This window comes from Thamnophis sirtalis, unplaced genomic scaffold, assembly GCF_051295495.1.
Source record: "Thamnophis sirtalis isolate CommonGarterSnake01/CBP01778 unplaced genomic scaffold, rThaSir2_p1.2 scaffold_9, whole genome shotgun sequence".
Taxonomy (NCBI): Eukaryota; Metazoa; Chordata; class Lepidosauria; order Squamata; family Natricidae; genus Thamnophis; species Thamnophis sirtalis.
In genome coordinates this window covers 55,141,732-55,164,118 of record NW_028261389.1, presented here as the reverse complement: position 1 = coordinate 55,164,118, position 22,387 = coordinate 55,141,732, and the positions used below count along the sequence as shown (strand labels likewise).

The 22,387-nt window shown below is 37.2% G+C and overlaps 1 protein-coding gene across 1 annotated transcript in view; it reads right to left on the bottom strand.

Moving 5' to 3' along the window:
• The window catches only part of FOXP2 (forkhead box P2), a 254,422-nt gene that overhangs the window by 45,711 nt on the left and 186,324 nt on the right, over positions 1–22,387 (bottom strand). Inside the window, exons 10-14 of the mRNA XM_087723631.1 lie at positions 7,721–7,808; positions 5,532–5,615; positions 1,128–1,329; positions 618–694; positions 385–486 (exon numbers count right to left, since the gene is read on the bottom strand). Coding sequence (XP_087579757.1) covers positions 385–486; positions 618–694; positions 1,128–1,329; positions 5,532–5,615; positions 7,721–7,808 — 553 coding nt within the window. The remainder of the gene's footprint in view (positions 1–384; positions 487–617; positions 695–1,127; positions 1,330–5,531; positions 5,616–7,720; positions 7,809–22,387) is intronic.

Below are 22,387 nucleotides of genomic sequence, written 5' to 3'. Positions count from 1 at the left end.
TAATTAGCCAATAATATGCAAGAGAAAAAGTAATATGGTGCGACTAAGAAAGGTGTTGATGATTGAGTGCTCACACTGTAATTAGTGTGTCAGGCCCTCATTTCTCTGCCAAGCCTCAGCTATTAATTGCACCAAATTAGAAAACTATATCAGAGGCAGAATTATTCTTTCACTTGTCATTTTGAGAGAGGGAATTCATTCCATTCAAGAGGCAGGTTAAAAAGAGGGGAAGCAGATACTAATCTGCTTATGTCATGTAAATAAATGTTCCTGCCCTATCGTAAGAGACTTGCCTAGACATTCTTTTAAAACAGCTGGCTCTGATACACACATTCTCTTTCACAGACACACACACACACACACACAGACAGACACACAGGTTACCTTCCAAGTGGCTGCATTGCGCCTGAAATAAGCAAATGTCCGTGTAAACCAGCTATAAATTTCATTGAGTGTTAACTGCCTGTCACTTGATTCCATGATAGCCTGAAATGAGACAAGATACAGACTGATACAAAATAATGGTTTCTTAACAAGCTTAGACAGTATTCCGTTCTCTAGCAAGCCTTCACATGTTCTAATGTAATCAACAAAAGTTTTATTTTCTTTCACCTTACCTGCCTTATGAGAGTTGCATACGTAAACGGAGGTCTGACATCTGCATTTTTATAAAACTCATAGTTTGGGGCAATTTCTGTTTAAAAAATGGAAACGTGTTGTTATTGGTGTGAACAGGCACAATCCAGGGCACTGATAAAAAGGGTTAGCTGCACTTCAGAACATTTGTGAAATATTTGCATTGATATTAGCATTCACTACCAAGGTCAGGCCATTTTTAATGTATTAATCAGAGTATATTCTTATGTGACGTGGCATGTTTCATATCCTTCATTCCAGCCCTACCACAGTCATGAAATAACAGCTATTTAAAAATCAGTCAGAAAACTCTATAACCACTTTCCTTCAAAGATTATTGATAAACCAGCAAACTCTCCTCTGAAGTCATATATAGATGTTCAGATACTAAGCATGATTTTATATATTAAAGAAAATAAAGCATCTCTTGGACTTCCCAGATCTTGTTCTCTAAATGCCTCTATGGATGTTTAAGATACTTAAACACTTACCTGATGACATGGGAATGTTGTATTTATCTGAATGTCGCCTTCGAATGGCTCCCACACTGGGTATGCTGGCAGGGGTGATGACTGAGGGTCCCTGGGTAATTGGAGTAATTGGGGCTGTTGGAGTAGTAGGTGTTTGAGGTAAACTCTGAGGAGATGTTTCCAATATGTTCTTTGACATGGTGACAGTGGACACCAGATTTAACTACAGAAAAGAAGCCAGAGGAAGTTACATGAAGAAGAAGAAAAAGCAGGGAGAAGTATTTAAATGGTTTGACAGATGAGAAAAGAATTTTCTACGGCTATGTAGCCACTAATAAGCTGCAAAAGGAAGAAGCCAAGCTCAGCTAATTACAGGATGAAACTGCATAATAAAAACTATAATTAAGGGATGCTCTAATCTGCAGTAATGTCAGGACGATTCTGCTAGTCCTACTGGACTTGGCTCAACAGCCTACCCCTACAGTCTCCTGTAGTTTATTACTGACAGGCTCTTTTGCAGGGCAGGCTGGTCCCTGGTTGATGCCCCAGGATGAGAACCCAGAAGTGTTTTTGCTTTTGGCCAAAGTGTCTCAAAATAAGTTCCTATTGTGATGCTGCTGGATTTCCTTTCTTCAGTCCCAAATCTCAGCTGAGAGGCTCCAGCCAGCTGGAAAATTTTACACTGACCTTTAGTCTCCTTGCTAATTTGGTGGAATGGTAATGACATTACTACATATTCAAACAAAATTGTCTTAATTGCAAATTAGCCAGAGGAGGCTGAAAATTTTCAAATTAAATCTGATTGGAGATGGAGAGAGGGAAATGGAATTTCTTCACTAACAATCATTTGTGGCATGTGTTAACAAATATAATGAAATGTCAAGTTTGCCAATTCCTCTGGAAGTATCATTTTCAATTTATGATTACAGTGTCACTTATGGTTGATGTACCCTAGAAAGAGGATGTCAGAATGGGGAGAAAAAAAGGAAGGTGAAAATATATGCAAGCTGTTTAACAGTGTGCCCTTCATTACACCCCCAGCAAGAAAAGCCTTGCTACTCATTATCAAAAATGCATATTAACTCTGTCATATTTACCATACATCTTTTGTCATAAATAGCATCCAATTAGCAAAATGGATAATCATGGCAGTAACCCCCCCCCCGCAAAAAAAAATCTGCCTTATCCTTGGTTGATTCCAATCAAAGCTACAATGATTTTATACAGTATCTTTCAATATGCAGAACTTAAACATGGCTTATTGAAATTATAGAAAGAGCACTATCTATCGGGATATTATGCATTATCTAGCACTAAAATGAATAGAAATTGGGCAGTAAGTGTGCCTTGATTGACTAAACAGAGCTGACTTGGTTTTTATTCCTAATCTAGTAATACCTGCTTTTCAGGACCCAAATACACTTAAGATAGACTGCTTTTCAATGGCATGCAGCATTGATTGATCTTTCTTTGTGGATTTGTTTTACACATCTAGTCAGTAGAGAGATTTGTTAGGGAAACAAAAATTAACATATGCCAGCTAATTGTTTGGCTTTCTTGGGCAGCAGCCAGCAAAAGAGCATTAGCAGTATAATAATAACGACTGGTGCCCTCAAGGCATCCCCGAGTGCATCTGTTCCTTATAAGTCACAAACTGTTTTTCTTTGTTAAGTACATATGGGGTGGAGGGAAGGAGTAAAATATAATGATTTTGCTCAATGCTGTCTTCTATACAGTGATGAAATGCCCAAGAGGTACAAAAGTATCTTTGATTTTGTGTAAGTTATAAATTGAAGCAATATCAATTGTTCTTGCTACTACATATCAAAGTAGTAGTATACTACATATACCACTACAAATTCTCAACTGACATGTCAATACTATATTTTATTTCATTTATCACACACACACACACACACTTTAAATTGATATCCCACTATTTCCCACCCTAAAATTTTTTATCACAATGAAAATAAAATAAAGTTCTATGGGAAGATTGTACATGCTGCCACCCTATTGATAAAGCACAGACAGGTTTGAAATGCTAGGGCTAGTATGTATGGTCAACCTCTATGTTTACAGTGTTATGGTAAGTTATTCTTCTATGGAAGCAATAATAAGCATGACATGTTTGTAGGCATGGAATCGTGAGCTGATAAAATAGAATTTATTATTAACTAAAGAAAAGCATGTAAAATGTAGGATGATCACTTAGCCACATCAGCTCATCTGAATATTTTCAAGGTTGGGTGAAACTTATTATTCAGGACTCGCAGCCATGATAACTTTGATTTTCATCCATCCATAGCATGGCCAAAAGGTACCATTTAATGAAGTACCATTCAGAGAGTAAATGGGGTCATATAATACACACTCCGGTTGCACCTTGTGTTCATGTACTGATAGCTGTTAAGGGTGTAGTGATGAACCAACAGAGCTCATTTTTTCTTGGTAATAAATTCATGCTATTAATAGTTATCAAATGTGTGGGCCGTCTTAACTGAATCACTGCACATGAGACCATAATTCTCTACTATCATATCAATTTCGAAGCTTCTTTTGTACAGTGTACATTTTAGGATTTTTTTGGTGGTATTTACCACTCTTCTCTCAAATCAATTTGAAGACAGTATTAGCTCACAACTTCAGATATCTCTAGTTCCAAAAGGAACTTTAAACTGTGCTTTCACTTTAAATTGCTAATCTAAGATTCTGTACTAATTGCCCACCATCAAACGCAATTAGCAATTCTTTCATGTGTGGTTTATGTAATGTAATACTTCAATTACATTATTCATTCAGGTTCTGTTTTGGATTATAGGCTGAAAATTCTTTATTAGTGTAGATGTAACCATGCTGCTGGAGCTTTAAAAAAATTACTGATTGAATAATTAATTGGAAAAGAACAAGCTGCAGATTTCTGATGGATTTATGAGACAATTACTCTGTCATGTGAATATCTAACTTACAATATAGAAACAGTAGAAAAATAACTTGATTGTAATGAGACAGTCAAAACAGTAAATATGGGATAGTTCTAAAATTTGTAATGAATTCACTCATTGACATTAAAATAATTATATGACGCAAAAGTATTTTCCACACATTTTCTACACTATTAAGAAATATTTGGGAGCCAAGCGAAGATACTAAAAACTAACAAAAACAATCCTTTGAAAAAAAATGAAAAAGTGGACATATTTAGTACTATAGTGCAAACGTATACTTAAGGCAATAAACAGTCAATTATGGAAAACAACACAAATGTTGAAGACTCACATACATACAATATATAAAAATGCTACCAATCACCAAAAACCCAAAGGGTCCATCAAGTTATAAATCACAGTTTGGGAGGTGAAAAAGTCCAAAGAATCATTCTATGGCAGAAGATAGATGAAGAAAATGTTAATTCTGATTATTGATGGTGGTCCTGATTTCTGTTCTTCATATCTGATAATTTTAAGAATATGCTTTGAAACTAAGTGTTTGAAATGTGCAGTTTTTTTGGGAAATTACAAACATGGCTCTTCCATTGTTTTAAGGAATTTTTAGGAGGCTATGATGTACAGGAATGTTTTTGTAATTGTATGCTGTTTTTCTCTATTTTTTTTCCAAAGATTATTTGCTACATAGAACCTTGAATCATGGAAGTGACATCTTTTTTGCAGACCAGAAATGGACAAAGTATTCCAAAGTTGTCTCATTAGAATTAATTTTTATCAAATTATAGGAAGCAAGCTGTGTAGCCTGACATATATCGCGATGTATATATAACTTGCAAATATATTTTAGAAGGCTATTGAAAAAGACTCCATATTTTAATCCATTATTAGTTCTAATTCAGAAACAGGTAGTGATATATCAGTAACTCACACCTTTATCAAAAGTGGAATAGATACCTACTGTGACATTGCTGATATCAGATGAACAATTTGCTTCTCTCCATCGACAAAAATATTACAAAACGCAATGTCTTTTCTGATGGATATTTTAAATGACAGGGTAAGCTAGAGCATCAACCCATGTACTTATATAGCCTTGTGTTAGGCTGCTATTCTAACTTTTTCTTTACTACTTCTGTGTCAGCTGAACTTCAGGTCTTTCAAAACAGCTTTCTTTTTAATATTGGTGAGTCTATTTCAAAAATGATATTCTTTCTAGCTTCAGCAGAAAGTGAGTGATTTGTGCACTTACAGGTGTGCTTGTTTAGTGTCCCCTATGGCACATATTGGACAGATTTTGTAAAAGATAGCATTACTTTTAAAGAAACATGCAATTTGACAAGCGATTGCATTTTATCTTCATTTTATTGCCATATTTTTCATCACACTTATTGTTTTCCAACTGTCAGTAAATTGCTCATTTTCTTAGTCTATTACATTTGTAGACCTATTTACTGTTTATAAAGCAATATGCACTTACAGGTTTTGGAGATGGCTTGGGCTCTGAAGGTCGCATGTGCAAGTGGGTCATCATTGCCTGAAGACGTTCGCGTTCTTTAGAAAGCTGTTAAAGAAAGAGTAAGATCAGAAGCGTTTTAGAAATGACTAATAACAGCTATTTTGTTTCATGTGATACATCTTATCTTGGAGACTGCTATGGAGTAATGTTCCTGCATATCAAAGCCTCTATGGTCAATGAAAACTTTTATAGAAAGGGGACTTGGATTTTCAGGAGTGGAGGGAGAGAAAGAAAGAAGAAAGCTGTATAGCTTTTGCCATGTTTAAAAGGTCAGAGAAAACAAATAATACTTCATCTTTTTGTCAATAAGAGAATTGAGGTCATTACAGACTCAACAGTAGCAAGTTATTAGGTCTGTAAATTAGGTGGCCCACAGTGTCTCTGTACAGTCCTATGGACACTATTAGCAATGGGCTAGCGCCAACAGCTGTGAAGAGGTGAAGGGTCCTCATAGCATGGTGCCTGCCAGGACTGTCTATACTTTTCATCCATTCCCATGAGGTTCAGTTAGTGCCCCCTGCAATCTACCATAATCAATCTAATTCAATAGAGTGACAGGGACTAGGCAGTGTGAAATGTTGAACTCTGCCACTAAACTGACATCAACAATGTTCTAGGTCTCATTACAACATATGGACCTTACTTTTTTACAGTCATACAAAAGAGATGGGAGGGAAAAACTCATAATTGGTCATCCTGAAAGCAGAAACGTCCATTGAGACTTTTATATCACAACATAATATTTGTAAATGTAAATTGCACCTCAAAAAAACATACAAACACACACACACCCCTGAGGATTTGGTTGGGTAAATAAAGCAAAGTCCCCGTATATAAAATGAAAGAGGATGACACTACAATTATTTCATTTCCCACTGTTTAATTTTCAGGCAAAAAGAAAAAGAAAAAAGAATCCAAACCATGCATGTTTTAGAAACAAAACAAAAACCCACAGCCCCAAATCTATACAACCCATGCTTGTATTATATGAGACTTTTCCATTGAATGACAGCTATCACTTTTGCAGAATGACCATAAAATGTAAAATGGTAACAGTAAAACACTTTAGGGCTATAAAGGAAGACATCCTTTAAATAGATTACAGTTTAATTGGTCTGTGCTAAAAAGAATATTAAATATAATTCTGCTAGAGCTTATTTTGGTCCAAAACATATTTTTTACATGGACTAAACATGTGATTCCCAAATTTAAGTCTTTATTATTTTATTGGATCCTGTTAACTATCATGTGCCTTATGTCTGGTGGCGTTCTCTCCAACTATACCAAATGAAAAATTTCTCGTAATTTGTCTTTCCATTCCTCAACCAATCTCCCGAATTATTGAATCTATATGTAAAAGTATGATTCTGAGAGCTGATTTACATTAGCCATTTTAGGAATGATAATGTTGGGGTGATGGTGGTTTAGAGAGCATCTACACTATTCTTACATGGCCAAAAGTACATTATACTAAGAACCATCATATACTAAGATAAAATCAAAGCCATTATGTGAATTAGGAGCAAAATTTCTGGAGTCTAAAAATATGACCTTATGAATCTCTAAACACATATTTTCATAACTACAATATATGGCATGAAGAAGCAGCTTGTAGACTTGTCTACAAGGTCTTAAGAATTTTGATCATCACTAGAATGTACAGATAGTACAGAGAAATTTTAAAATTGAATGTTTAGTTTCAGATGGGTGATGTTATTGGCATATATTTATGATGTTATGTTTATGAACTGTTGCTTTAAAAGGTAGTTGAGAATTTATATGAATACAAATGATATAGAAAATAAGTTAATCCAGTCTTGACTTGTCACTTACAGATATCCCATTTCCTAAAGGCACAATTATCAATAAAGGTTAAAAAAATGATAGTTAAAAATATTTTTTAACATAAATGAAATCATTCCTCATAAGTGCTTATTTAGAAAAAAACACTCCCTGAATTCAGTAACTCTTTTCTGAGTAGATGTTTAAATTGCATTGCTTAGGATAGTTAATTAGTATTTAATTTAATTTATTTCAAAACATACATGTAGATATTAAAACATGTTCATAAATGTATACATAATTCCATAAGAAATTAAGACAATTTTCTCAAGGAAAAATATATTTAGAATATGGATATATTTTCAAACCTGTATTTCTAATTGTTGGACCACCTGCATTTGCACCCGACACTGAGCAGTGCTTCGGTCATCCAATGCATGTTCATTATTAAGGTGCCTAGTAAAAGAAGAAATAATTAAAATAATTAGAACTTTAGGTAGAAGTTGATAACCTTCTCAATCCTACTGCTTCTCTTTCTCTCTGTGTATGTTCTGTAAACACAATTCTTATGTCAGAAAACAAGTTACTGAAACCCAGTTTAAATCTAAACTGCTGTAACAGGCATAATATAACTACCTTGCAAGAAACTTCACTATTTTCCCTAATGGAATTCACTGCAAAGTAGTTTGGAAAATGCAACTGAGCAGTCTTGGTCCTGGCTATAAGATATGATCAGAGACACAAGAAAATGGTGCACAAAGGTACAATGACAAAGGAAACAAATTTAACACTTATTTTATAAAAGAGCTAGTTCATGGGATATGTATAATAGGAGTAAAGTAACATCACATGTGTTGTGATGGTACAAATGGTAATAATTATAATGGCAAATTCATATCATATATGTGACATAATGTAATTTTGACTTTTACTCAGATGCCTATATAACTTTTACCTCCCAGTTGTGAAGGGATAGACATGTCTAAACAAATATGCCTAAAAGTTTAACCACACATCTTTTTATGATTTGAGTACATTTATTAAATCCGAACTTTCCCTTCTCTGCCATATGAGAAGAGCACATTTTGGTAATAATATTTGGGTATTGTCAATGAAAACTGGTACACTTATGTCTACCTTTCAACACACATAGCCTGTGAATTTAGCAAAAATGAATTTCTGGATGAGCAATGCAAAAGACAAAGGATACAGAATTGGAAAATGGTGAAGTATAGATGAAATAATGCAAATAAAACACAAATGTGATCACTACAAATTTGTTTGGGTTAAACTTTATTAAAGGGATCACATTATGTATGACAATATATTTAGCAAGCCATTATTTACTTATTCAGGGAAAATATTCTGCTTGATAAGGCAACTTGCGCTTTCTACACCTATATCTTCATATATAAGTGAAAACTTCCTAACTTCCAGTCCTAGGGGAAAAAAAAATATAAGCACCTATGTTTCTTACCAAGCTTACCAAATAGTTGATTGAACAGGACATTCATTTTTAAAGAAAAGTAAGTGACCTGTTTTAAGTTTTCAAGATTATTTCACTTTTTAAAACAATTCTAAGCAGTATAATTGAAGGAGATATGTTGCTTCCAGAAGAACCATCTGAAAAAGAATGTATGGATGAGTTTTTTGTTTGATTACTCTTGATTTAAATGACTGATATCAAAATTACAGTAAGAAGCTGATGTATTAATTAGCTATGTGACACATCAGAGAATTCTGCTCTGCAAAGATATTTTAAAACTATCTCTATGATATATTATTGCAATTAGGTTGTAGCAGTTGGGATAGTTAATTTGATTCCAACCTCAATTATTCACCATTTCCAAATAATTATGCATTATAACTTGAATCTAATAAACAGGGAGGAGTTTTTAACTAACAATAAGTGAAAAGATGAAGTACTTGTACGGATGAGAAACTATTGCTCTAATAAGAAATATGTTTCATGCTATTGAATGTACACTGGTGGAAGACATATTGGCGTTATCTCTATTTACAGGATATGATTGTAGTCAACATTCCTAAGTAACTATCAGCACTTAAATTATATAAGCATAGAATGAAAACTTTGCTATCATTGGAAGGAATGTGGAAAAAGTATGTCATGTGAACACAATGTATTACAAAGCAATGAAAAAGAAACAAAAATTACTCTATTAAATTATATCCTAATATCAGTATTTCCTTTTTTGATTTAGATTTCATAATAGCTTCTTTTATATGCTTTCAAACTCTTAATTACAATGAAATTTCTTTATGCACACATTGGTTTATAATGGTGTACTCGTTAGCAAACAATGACATAAGGCACATTGATAGCAAGCAGCCTAGGGTTTTGAATGTAGTATTAGACTTGGATAAGAAAGATGCTTATTTATTTATAAAATTTATACGATTGGCTGCCCATCTAACCACATGGTTGTATGTATGTATGTATGTATGTATGTATGTATGTATGTGTATAAGTGTATATGTATGTATGTATGTATGTATATACATACATACACATACATACAGTACACACACACACACACACACACACACACACACACTCATCCCAACTGCTAAAATCCAATTACAGATTGGAAGGGCGGGCATAGGATGGGGGGAAGATGGGACCTGTTGTTAATTGATCAAACACCTTCACTGTGATGCTTTCCCATTGGAGCCCTAAGGTAACTGGCAGAGCCACAAGTTTAGGCTCTTACAGAAGGTCAGGAAGAGCTGATCTCACATTGGGGGTGTAGAGAGCAAAATGTTCTAAAAGGCAGGTACAACAACAGAGAAGGCCCTTCTCCTGCACCCTGCTAGTTGGAATAATCAGGCCAACAGGGCCTGCACTATGCCTACTCTGCTGGCATGGGTGGGTTGGGTCAATCCTAGTGGGATGAAATGGTTCCTTAAGTAGCCTGGACCAAACTAGTGAACAACCTGAATTTGTGCAAAGACTTTCCTGGCCGTGACTGCCACCTGCGCTTCAAACAGGAGTCACAAGTTCAGAAGACTTAATTTCAGGGTCTCCTGTACCCAAAGCTATTTGGTCTTGTCAGGGTTCAGTTGAAGCCTGTTGTCTCCCACAGCATCCAAATACTGTAAGACAGCAGCCACACCCTCATTGTGTCACCAGGAGTGGAAATATGGAGTTGGGTATCATCAGCATACTGCAGATACCTCAACCCACAGCGATGGATGATCTCACCCAGCAGTTTCATGTAGATGTTAAAAAGGAGTGGAGAGCGTACCAAGTAGTATGGCATGCTACAGGATAGTGTCCAAGGGCTGGATCTCTCAACTCCTATTAACACCGATTGGAACTAGCCTTGGTGTAAGGAGCTGAACCAGAGCAAAACTATCACACAGCACTAGCTCCCATAGCAGACCCAAAAGAAAACCATGGTTGATGGTATCAAATACCGATGCACTACTCCAGGGATGTCAAACTCAGTTTCATTGAGGGACGGATCAGCATTTTGGTTGTCCTCTGGGGGCCGGGGGGAAGGGGCATGGCCAGGGAGGTTGCGGCTCACTGAGCGTGGCCTGGGTGCATGGCCAGCTTGCCATTACTCATGTGGGTGGTACCTGTGGGGACTGGGCAAGGTTGCGGAAGGAATCCAGGGGCTTCTGGTACGTGGGGGAGTAGCTGGGAGGCTCCTCCCATGGGATGAGGTGAGGCAAGGCAGGGGATGGAGCAGCTACAGCCGGTATGTCTTCAACTGCTTTCGACATCACTCAGTTTCCCACCCCACTCTTATCAAGCTGGTCTTGTCTGGTGGGGGGATTGCCTTCTGCCTTCTCCACCATGTCACAAACAGGGATTAACCACCCCCACTGTCAAAGTAAATCCCAGGTTTTGTTTGGAGGAGGAGGAGGAGCAGGGAGAATAAAGAGGGAAAGCAGCCGAGCGCCAGCCAAGCACTGAAGCACAGGGCTGCCAGCCCTGGTATAACTCTCCGAGGTTGGATCGGATTGCTCTCTCTCACACACTCTTCTTTCTCTTTATCTTTCTCTTTCTCCCTCCCTCCTTCCCCCCCATCTCTCTCTCTGCGGCAGCAGTGGTGGCATTTCAGTACCTGGTGAGTGGGTCGCTTTTCCCTCGGCCACTTTACCTCTTTCTTCTCTCCAATCCTCCTCCTCCTTCAGACAAAAGCCATGCTCTCGCTCTCTCACCCCACTTCATGGCTATGGCACCAGCCATTTCTCCATGGCAGCTTGCATTTAATCCATCCTCCACCACCCCACCACCTTGCTTGGTTTGCCTTCATTCTTTGATGCCTCTTCCCCTTGCTCGCCACCGTAGCGAGTGGGAGGCTGAGCAACACACTGGTGCGGTGGCCACAAAGCGAGGTAGAAGCAGGGTAGAAGATGAAATGAGGCTGTGGAAGGGTGGAAGATGAAGAGGCAAAGAGTGCGAAGCTGCCCCATGCATCAGCTTACCTCAGGTCACCCATGCCAAACCCTCTCCCCCACCCTGAAGGTAGCCACACCCCTTCACTAACCTGTTTTCCAGTTCTGTTTCCTGCCGCTGCGTGCATGGCAACAAAAGTAGTCTGTGGGACTATGGTAAAAAAAATACTTCACACCTTCCCACTTCTCACGAAAAGAAAGATCTTGTGAAGTTGGAAGATCTGAACTATTTTTTTGCATAGTCCCACAGACTATTTTATTGCGCTGCACGTGGCAGTGGCGAACTGAGCCTGTGTGCACATGTGCCTGCCTACTCCTGTGCATGTGGCCACCCACTGGGATGGTGTGGGTTGGGCTAGCCTTTACAATTACAAGGATGGCCGCACAGGCCAGATCTAACTTCATTGATGGCCTTGAGTTGCACTACCCCATCCTGGTTTCATCAAATATTATTGACAAGCGCAACCAGTGCATTTCCATCCCATAATCAGGCCTGAATCCTGACTGAAAGGGGTCCAGATAATCCATTTCATCCAGAACCATCTGAAGCTGCCAGATACCACCTTTCCACAACTTTTCCACAAAAGTGGAGGTAGAAAACTGGATGAAAGCTATTCATGTAGATAGGATCCAGTGATTTTTTTTAAGGAGGGGGCAAACTAGCTTCCAGAAATGTCCCCTCTTCTAGTGACACATTAATCACTGCCAGGACCCTCTTGCTAGTCTTCATCCTGGAGGCTTTCACCATTCAAGAGGGACAAAGAGCTAACTGAAAGGTAGTGGCACTGACAGCATCAGGGCCAATAGGATCACACAGTTCCAGATAATTGGGCAAGACCTTTCCCCAGGCATCTCATATGGACTATCTCCACAGAGATCCAACTTGGAACTTTTTAATCACTGATCATGGCACTGCAGATGATTACCCAAGCTTCACTGATCCAGGAGAGTGACCCAAAACGGCTGCTGGGTGAGGATCAGTGGTGGGTTTCAAAATTTTTTAGAACCTCTTCTGTAGATGTGGCCTGCTTTGTGGGAGTGACTTGCTGGCCATGTGACTGGGTGGGAGTGGCTTGCCAGCCATGTGACTGGGTGGGTGTGGTCAACTTGTAAAATGTGGTGAAACTCACTTAACAACGCTCTTGCTTAGCAACCAAAATGTTGGCTCAGAAACTCTGGCATTGAAGTGTGCAAATCTTAAAGCTGTCAAGTTACAAGACCCTTGCACCCCTAACCCTTTGAAAAAAAAACCAGGGGTGTTTACTTGACAGCTTTAAGACTTGTGGACTTCAACTCCCAGAATCCTTCCTCTTGCTCTTCATCTTGTGTGGACGTGGGGGGGGGAGGGAGCTGGAACCGGTTCTAAATGGCACTGTAGATTTGTGGAACGTCTTCTATAGAAGAGGTTAGAACTGGCAGGAACCCACCCCTGGTGAGGATGCAATAAGAGTGGAAAATAATGCTGTTTTGCCACTCTTACTGCCATGTGGTAGGCCTTAATAAGGTTCTAAATTGGCAGAGAAAAGGCAGGAGCAGTGAAGTTCAGCCAAACTACTCCAGAGGAAAGGGCCCCACCTGTCTCGATGGGCTGCACTGGAAGCTGGCTATTTATCATAGCAGACAGATGGAGGTGTTGCTGGGAAAACATGTTTGTTTTCTAGCTGTTTGTTTGATCATTGTGATTCCTGCTTCACTCTGGATTGACACCATGTTTGGAATTTTGCCTTTGAGATTCTGAACTTTTTTTTTGTCCCTTGAGCTCTCTTGGGTGTGGATTTAAGTTTTGCCTGGTGGATTTAAGTTTGTCTGGTGGAGTTATTTTGTTTGAGCAAAGCAATTTTCAAGTGCTTTGTGAACTATTGGGTCTTTGCTCTGTGGACTAACCTTGAACTGCTTGTGGGTAGACTTGATTGGGGCAGTTTTGTGGTTTTGGTGAAGGGAATTGCTGGGGAATATTAATAAACTTCCTAAACCAGTTACACGTGTGTGTGAGTGAAAGGAGCAGCAGAGATCTAATCCAAAGAAATAAACAGAAGTATGAGGTCAGGGAGTGTCTGCTTTAGAATTTACATGAGAAGCATAATAAAATTTAGCTTCATAGCTTCATTTGTCCAGTAGTATTTTCACAGCTAGGAAAATAATTTTGGCCCTATCATTACAACTTCGAAGATAATTAGATGATATTTATAGGAAAGATATCTGTAAGAAAAATTAGAAGTGCATGCTGAATGACTAACTGGAGTACTAGGTTTAGAGTTTGTTCTTAGTTTACCTCCAGTAGGAACCACTTACTTATAAAGCTAATTACAACAGATGCTGTTTTCAACACTCATTGTAAGCAAAAGCTACAAATGTTGCCTATAGTCAGACATAAGGAAATTTTGTATTCAGTTCTTATACATGTACACTACTTTGATATCTGTCTATATTACTGAATGCTTTTTGAAGTCTGAAGTAAAATTGTTGACGGAGAAGAAAAGATGAAAAGATGATCTCTCTAGGTAGTTTTCTGTTTGCTAGATAACAAATGTTATCTAGCATACATGGCTAGTATCGAACGCTTATTTATTTATTTATTTATTTATTGTTAACATTTATATGCCGCCCAATCCTGAAGGACTCTGGGCGGCTTACAAAAGAAGAAAAAGAGAAAGAAAGAAAAAAGAAACAATACAGTTTAAAAACACAAAGCCACATGCATTCATTCTAACCGGGGCTGGACCTCAATAATGAGGTCAACAGCCCCAGGCCTGCTGGAACAGCCAGGTTTTTACAGCTTTCCTGAAGGCCATGAGAGTGGGTATGGTCTGGATCTCTGGGGGTAGCTGATTCCAGAGAGTCGGAGCAGCCACAGAGAAGGCTCTCCTCCGGGGGCCTGCCAGCTGACACTGTCTGGCTGACGGCATCTGAAGGAGGCCCAATCTGTGGGATCTTACTGGCCGCTGGGAGGTATGTGGCAGTAGGCCGTCTCTAAGGTACGCTGGCCCTAAGCCATGTAGGGCTTTAAAGGTAATAACCAACACCTTGAATTGCATCCGGAGACCAATTGGTAGCCAGTGCAGCTCGCGGAGGACAGGTGTAATTGGAAGATATATGGGCTTATCGTACTTTATCTAGGATGCTCTGTGGATGATATTTTAACTTCTCAAGATCTTCCCTAAAAAGAGAATTTGAAGACTGAGTTGAAGTTGCTTAATACAAATCAAGAGATAGCCTTACTATATTTTTTTAATTTTGATGACAATTCCCCATCTCTTAAAGAAGTATTAATCACCTCCAAAATTCAGCTGCATACACATATTGCTGCTGCCAAAAGCCAGGAATGGCGTGGATCAAGCCAACAGTTCATGCCACTTCATCAAAATTAAGATCAGAAGTATCCCAGATCAGATTTCAAAATATAATCTCAATTAATTGACTAGACTGTGCTTCATAGGCATCAAAACATGAGCAAATATGAGTATTTTTATCTGCAAGAATATCACAAACATGTCACTGCAGCCTGAATATATAGCACAGATGCTAGATAAGAGTTTGCAAGTGCAGAGAACTACACTTGCTTCATTTCTCTCACCACAAAGGATATGCCCAAACATGAATATATACCTCTAATTGCTCATTTTCACTCTTTATCTAATTTAGGCTTTATAAGTCGAACTGTTTCTTCAATCATTTCATTTACTGGAACTTCTTGGTAAACAAAGATATCCCTGGCATGAGTAATTGCAGAGAACCTGCACAAGGACAATTTTGTCAGAACCCTAGTCATTTCCACATTTTAAAGATGGATTAGTTTTGAGATGGAATTGTCTGCCAGTTCACAGACAATTCTCAGTAACATAAAAAACTTTCTAAACATAGAGTTGTTCTGTGTGAAATGCCAGACTTGAGTCTTATTACAAATGAATTCACAAAGGCAAAAGTTTTGCAAAAGAGAAAAGTGACTTTCCTTCAGAGTGAATAATTATTAATTTTTTAATATGTAGAAAGTATTTATCTACATCTTCAACCTATCTTTTAAGATTAAGCACTAGCTAAAACAAATATCCATGAACAAACAGACAAAAATATATTTGTAGATATATCCAGTGCAAGAATATTAATATTTAATGATATAGATAATATTCTTAGATAGAAAGAGAACACAGATAATTAGTATAGAAGAGTATGTATTAATGAGTTCAAATGTTGCTAAATTTGTATACAGCATTCTATATTGGCATGAAATAAAAAGTAAGCAGCATAAATTTTATCTGGGTACAATTTGCTTTCAGTTACATTTTCAGATGACACTTAGCGAATTCCGTGAATGCCTATGTAATCTTGTACTCTTTTCATTTTACTATCTGGTGAGGAGAATCTAGGAATAAAACACTAAATAATAGATGCCATAGTGCAATTCAGAATACTACCGACTGGATTGGTACTTGGCTCAAGCCAGCTTCCATTGCAACTTCTGATTATTTAAAAAAGCTCTCTTCCCAAAGTCATTTTTGATAGAATCACAAGCAAGTTACTTTTCAACAACAAAAAATGCATAACAGAACTTAAAATAAAATTAAAACAGAAATTTATAACTGGAAAGTAACTTTCCACAATGCTTATATTCATAAAATTATTATTTTTTAAATGACACTTCACTTTGCGTAGAATTGTACAAAACATATTTAAACTAACTGGATGGTACTCAATTCTCTCTAGTTATCATCTTCCCCTAATGTATTTCAGATGCAATTTAAGGAGTCCATTAGTAAAGATTTCCTCTTCATATTATAGCAAAAATATGCTATTCAGTCACAGTATCTGAACATCTTATGAGATATTCAGGGTTTTTAAAAGTTCATTTATAGGAGTCCTGGATACAATACAAAACAATGTGCTGATACAATATTTGGAAAGCATCTGAACAGACAGAGAATACAGAAGATTAGTTGATAAAAAGACACTCTGCAATCAGTGAAATAGAATTTTCAGAGAGCTGAGGCAGTTTGACTTTCACATTTAGTGAACTTACTGTTATAATATATGGCACATAATAAAAACTGAAAAATGTTAAATCATGACTATTTATTAAATCAAATTTACATTTTCCTCCATGTACTTTTTTGTCTTCTTATTGCTATTTTGCACAATTTTATTATGATCTGCTGAAATGTCATGAGGTGATTTTTGGCCTCTTTTGGGGGGGTATTGGACAGTTTAATATGTTAAGTTTTTCACATGATCAAACAGAAACTGGATTATTTCTGAACACAACATTCTATTTAGAGTTTTATTTCTAAGTGCCATTTCAGCTCCAAGAACAGTTAGAAATTAAAACTGTTCATAGATAATAACAGTGCTGTTTATGCTCATCCTGGTGGGGATGGGCACCATGTGTTCAGAAAACTGAGTTGGAATCTGCTTCTGGCACATAGACTCATGTCTTCATTCTTCTGCAGGCAGTCTTTAAACCATGTGTGAAGATTTCCATACAATTAACTAACTACCAGCCAGGTTACAGAACAACTCTTTTAGCGTAAAAAAGGGTAGAAAAGTTGCTTTACTTATGAAGACCCTGGTTGGGTACTGATCAGTTTGAGAAATTGTCCATTCCCAAGCCTAGACTGCATTGGAAACTTTATCTGCCATTTCAGCAAGTAAAAGAGTAAATCATATTTTGTGAGATGGGCAGCTACATGAAAAAATTATGAATATGATGAACATGACAGGTAGACTTCCAAAAACAAACAAAAAAAGAAATATGCTATCTTTCTGAGAAATGGAAACCATCCACAAAACCTTGTTTTATTTGGTAATCTTTAGAAGTAAAATTGACAAGACTAGGAATTGCTTAGGCTGGCCTCAATTATTTTCACCATTTAGATGCAAAATGAGGAATTGGGATCTGCAGTACTATCAAGGAAGGATAGCAGATAAGAACAGCACTTCTTATTTCCAGGTTATGATGTTTCTAAACCAATGAAGCTACTATTAATACAGGACAGAAGTAGGGCCGTACAAAACTGTAGAGAATGAAATTCTTACTGGGCTATATAGAAACCAGGGATTAAATTAGAACTAATCAAAACATGTCTAATATGTATCTTTTAGCTTGGTAGCTTGTGAGAAAGAGTAGTCCAATGCAGTGAATGTGTAGTTTAAAAAACTGAAGTATGCTAAGCAGATATTTGATAATATACTTAAAAACATGGAAACACTAGACCAGTGATGGCTAACCTTTTCATTTCTGCGTGCCAAAAGCACACATGTGCAATGCAATGTGCATGTGGCCACCCCCATGCTCCCACCCACTTGCATGCATGTGTGAACCCTTGTGAAACCTGCCCCTGCGCATGCATGCATGAGCCCCGCATGTGCCCTGTCCCTGCGCATGGATGGTAGAAACCCAAAAACCAGCTGGCTGCGGGACGTGCATGCCTGGTGGAGTTGAGGTGACAGCTCACATGCCCGCAGAGAGCCTCTGTGTGCCACCTGTGGCATGCGTGCCATAGCAATAGCAATAGCAGTAGACTTATATACCGCTTCATAGGGCTTTCAGCCCTCTCTAAGCGGTTTACAGAGAGTCAGCATATTGCCCCCAACAATCTGGGTCCTCATTTTACCCACCTCGGAAGGATGGAAGGCTGAGTCAACCCTGAGCCGGTGAGATTTGAACCGCTGAACTGCTGATCTAGCAGTAGCCTGCAGTGCTGCATTTAACCACTGCGCCACCTCGGCTCATAGATTCACCATCATGGCACTAAACTATTATAATGGTGGCTGGGACCCATTTGGACAGGAATCTTTAGATACAAAATATGAGAACAGAGAGACTGAGTCTTCTCCTACCAATCATATTGCCCATTTAAACAGATAACCACAAGGGATTTTCAGTTTTGGAGAAAAAAAAAGGTATCCACACAGGCAATCTGAGCTCATGACATACAGACACAAATACTATATGCAAAATATATTTGCATGTAAGATTCTATTCCATCCCCATTCCTATCCATCTATTGCTAGTAATAGGCACACATGCAAAATCTTCACTTTTCTGGTTTGGGGCACAAATGTGTTTACATTTTAATTCCACTTCTTTTTAAAGAACTAAAAACCTGTAAAATGTTTGCATTTGTATATTAAAGTCTTTGAAAGACCTATTCCACTTATATGGGCTGCTTTTATTAGGCTAGCAATGGTAGAGTACAATAATACTCAATGAGGTTTTGTCTCGATTGAATTTTTCAGTAGAACACAAAAGAACCTTGCCATTAAAATAGTCTTTTATTCTCCCCTATGAAGGCGAAAGGTTTTTAAAGTGTTGTGATGTTCAGTAATGAGCTTCTATCTAAATTATCATTGGTGACAAACTCACAAAGCACTTTGAGGACACATAGTTATGAAATGCCAGAGCTGCCACTTTCTTTCTGTAATTATAGGCTAGCTTGCAAGCCTTCAGTGATCATTTATAGAACAGCCTCCAGTGGATTACTGAGAACTTGAAAACATATATACCTTTGCCACATTTCCCTTCTCCTTTCCTTACTATTGTTTATCAGTGATATGTAAAATAATGGGGCCTATTCATTTCCCCATCTTAATTATGTCAATCAAAGTACAAAAATAGCACTAGATATAAATACAATGCCAGTGGACTAAATAAATGGGATAGAAATTAACATTAAATTATGAATTTGTGGATTTATGACTATTTCATACTCAAATTATTCTCTTTTATGCTTTTATAACCAACCCAGGTACATATTGCTGTTCAAAAATTCCTTATGATTTATAAATCAAGAACAAGATAATACTGAAAAATGAGAGGATTGGTGGATTTTTTTCAGTCAATGCCTAATTGCTGTTTCAAAATGCATATGCAAAAGGACATTTCATTAATCATTTAATCATGTCCCTTGCAGGAAGTTGGAACTAATGTTGCAAATATTCTTTTCATATGAATGCTTCATAATGCTATCTTATGCATTTGATATATTGCATATGTCATAAATTATAGCTGCTTCAAAAAGAACCAAGTGGATTGTTATCCCCGAAGATGCTTTTTACAAAACCTTTATTAAGTCCCCCCCTCTCCAACTTATTGCTGGTTCTTTTTCACAGCTTCATTCTAGCCCCCAATAATGCTCTTTCTGATGGCAAAGGTCCGTAAATTACCCATGCAATCACCAACACCATTTCACAGACCTGTTCTACTTCTACTGGTCTGCTAACAAGGCGATTACACACAAATTACTGAAAGCCTATGAAATATTTAAATGCATTCTACTCTGCTATGCATTAATAAGAGCAAAGCAAGCACTGGAATTCTGGTGAGCTCCAGTCCCTAATGTCCCCTAATGAGCCTCTTACTGTGACTGCAGTTCAAACAGAGAGGTGAAGAAAAAAAATGCAAAGGGTGCCTTCAGAAAGGCAGCACTGAACAAACATTGTGTGAGGCAATTCTAATTTATGGGTCATTTTATAGGTATATTGATTTTTGTTTTCAAAATAGAATAAATGATGTGGTTGACTGATGTTCTTCAAAAACTGGAGGAATCTGTAGGTAATCTGCAAAAGTAGCACATGGAAAATATAAATATAAAGATGTTTTTTAAGGAAAGCATTAGGAAAACATTCTAGTATGATGAAAGAAAGAAAGAAAGAAAGAAAGAAAGATCCTCTTCCATTTGTATATTTTTTCATTATATTGATTTGAGGCACTAAATAGATGTCAACTTATCCTGCAATACAGCAAACTATTAAACCAATTTTAAAATGGGACTTTTAGATTTACTGCAAAATATAGCATTTCTAAAGTCAAAAAGGGAAATATTTCTGAATCTAAGAATGTTTTGGAAATTGTTTCACTTATACACACTGTAAATGGTATTTGATTTATTTTGCATCAATCTTTAATGTTTAAACAGTGCGAGGAGTTGAAATACCAAATGTATGTTCTATTACATGAATGTCAGTTTTCATTTAGTTGATTGTATTAGATGTCTTAGTTTTGAGGAATGATGGCACTGTCACTGAAAGACACAATTTTCTGACAACTTCAAAGAATGCCATTTTGAGGTCATATTTTGGGAACTAGACTACTTGCTTTCAGTCAAAGGAAGAAAACTACACAATAAGTTTAAAAGTGAATATAATATTTTTATCTCCTTTCATTCTCTCATTCACACACACACATACACACACACACACATATATATATTATTAATTCATAAATATTTGGATTAATATTAAAAAGAAGTCTGATGCCTAATTAAATTATATTGCTCTTCCCACTGAATTCAATTATTATACTTAGAAGACCTTGAAATCATTCGTGTTGGTAAGCTGCTCTATCTTTTTTACAGCATGACTTTTTCTCAACATTAACAATTCTGCCAATGTACAAAAAACATTTTGCCTGTCTCTGGATCATTTTTTGTTTTGCTAGTGTCTGCTGCATGCAGGTTAAAGAATGCTTGTGTCTGCTGCCTGGAATGCTATAGTGTAAACCCTTTGATTTAAACTTCTAAAAGCCAAATCCATCTACACTCAAACTGACTTAGGACCAATGGAATGATAATTAGTTTTGCAGACAAAATACACCAAAGTTTTGACATATATTATTACATTCTGACATTTATAAGACAGTAATGAAGAACTACTATTACATTCTTTTAGTGATCTTTGAGCTTCCTTGCTTGCTGACCAGCAAAATGGTTAGTTTCTGTCAGCACTCATTTTATAGTAAAATTCCAAAATAATTCTTAAACAGTTTTGGCAGTGTTTGAATCACTTTTCATTACACAATATTCCATTCATTCATTGTTCTTTCTGCAGTTCTGCAAGATTGTTTTCTGATCTAACCTCAAATTCTGATTTGCAGAATGGTTTTTCTTGGGGAAAAATCCTGAGCACATGAGTAAATGTAAATTTATACAACAAAACCTGAAAATCAACCAAATTTTCTTATGTATGTTCAAAAGCACAACATAACAATCAAGGATTATAACAGTTTGCCACCTTGTATATAACATATGAGTATGCATTTATATATATATACATGGGAAAAGACCCGAATACAACAAGACCAGCATACCTATATCTGGGAAAATCTACGAAAACACACACACACACACACACACACACACACACACACACATCCTTTTTAATCTTTACAAATAATTCAGGATGGCAAACATATACCTTTGCCCTCTTATTTTCCCCACAGTAACAACCCTGTGAAGCGAACTGGGCTGAGAGAGAGAGTGGCCCAGAGCCATCCGCTTTCATGGCTAAGGCAGGACTTGAACTCATGGTCTCTTGCTTTCTAGCCTTGTGCCTTAACCACAATTTATAAGCTGTCCATCTCCCTACCCAAAGCGACTCTGGTGGTTTAAAACAAAAACATATGTGGGCTTCAGAAATCCAGGTAACTATTAGATATATCAAACAGACAGAATTTTCTAAATTTCTGACATCTGCTGAGTCAACTTCGAATTGAACCTGGTCACAGCCATCTTTCTGTTGTTCAGTTGCCACACAGAGGCGGAAGGAGGTTGAAATGCATTATTAGACACAACAAAGAACGTTCTCCTGAGAACCAAGGTTGTATCTACTGGCAACAG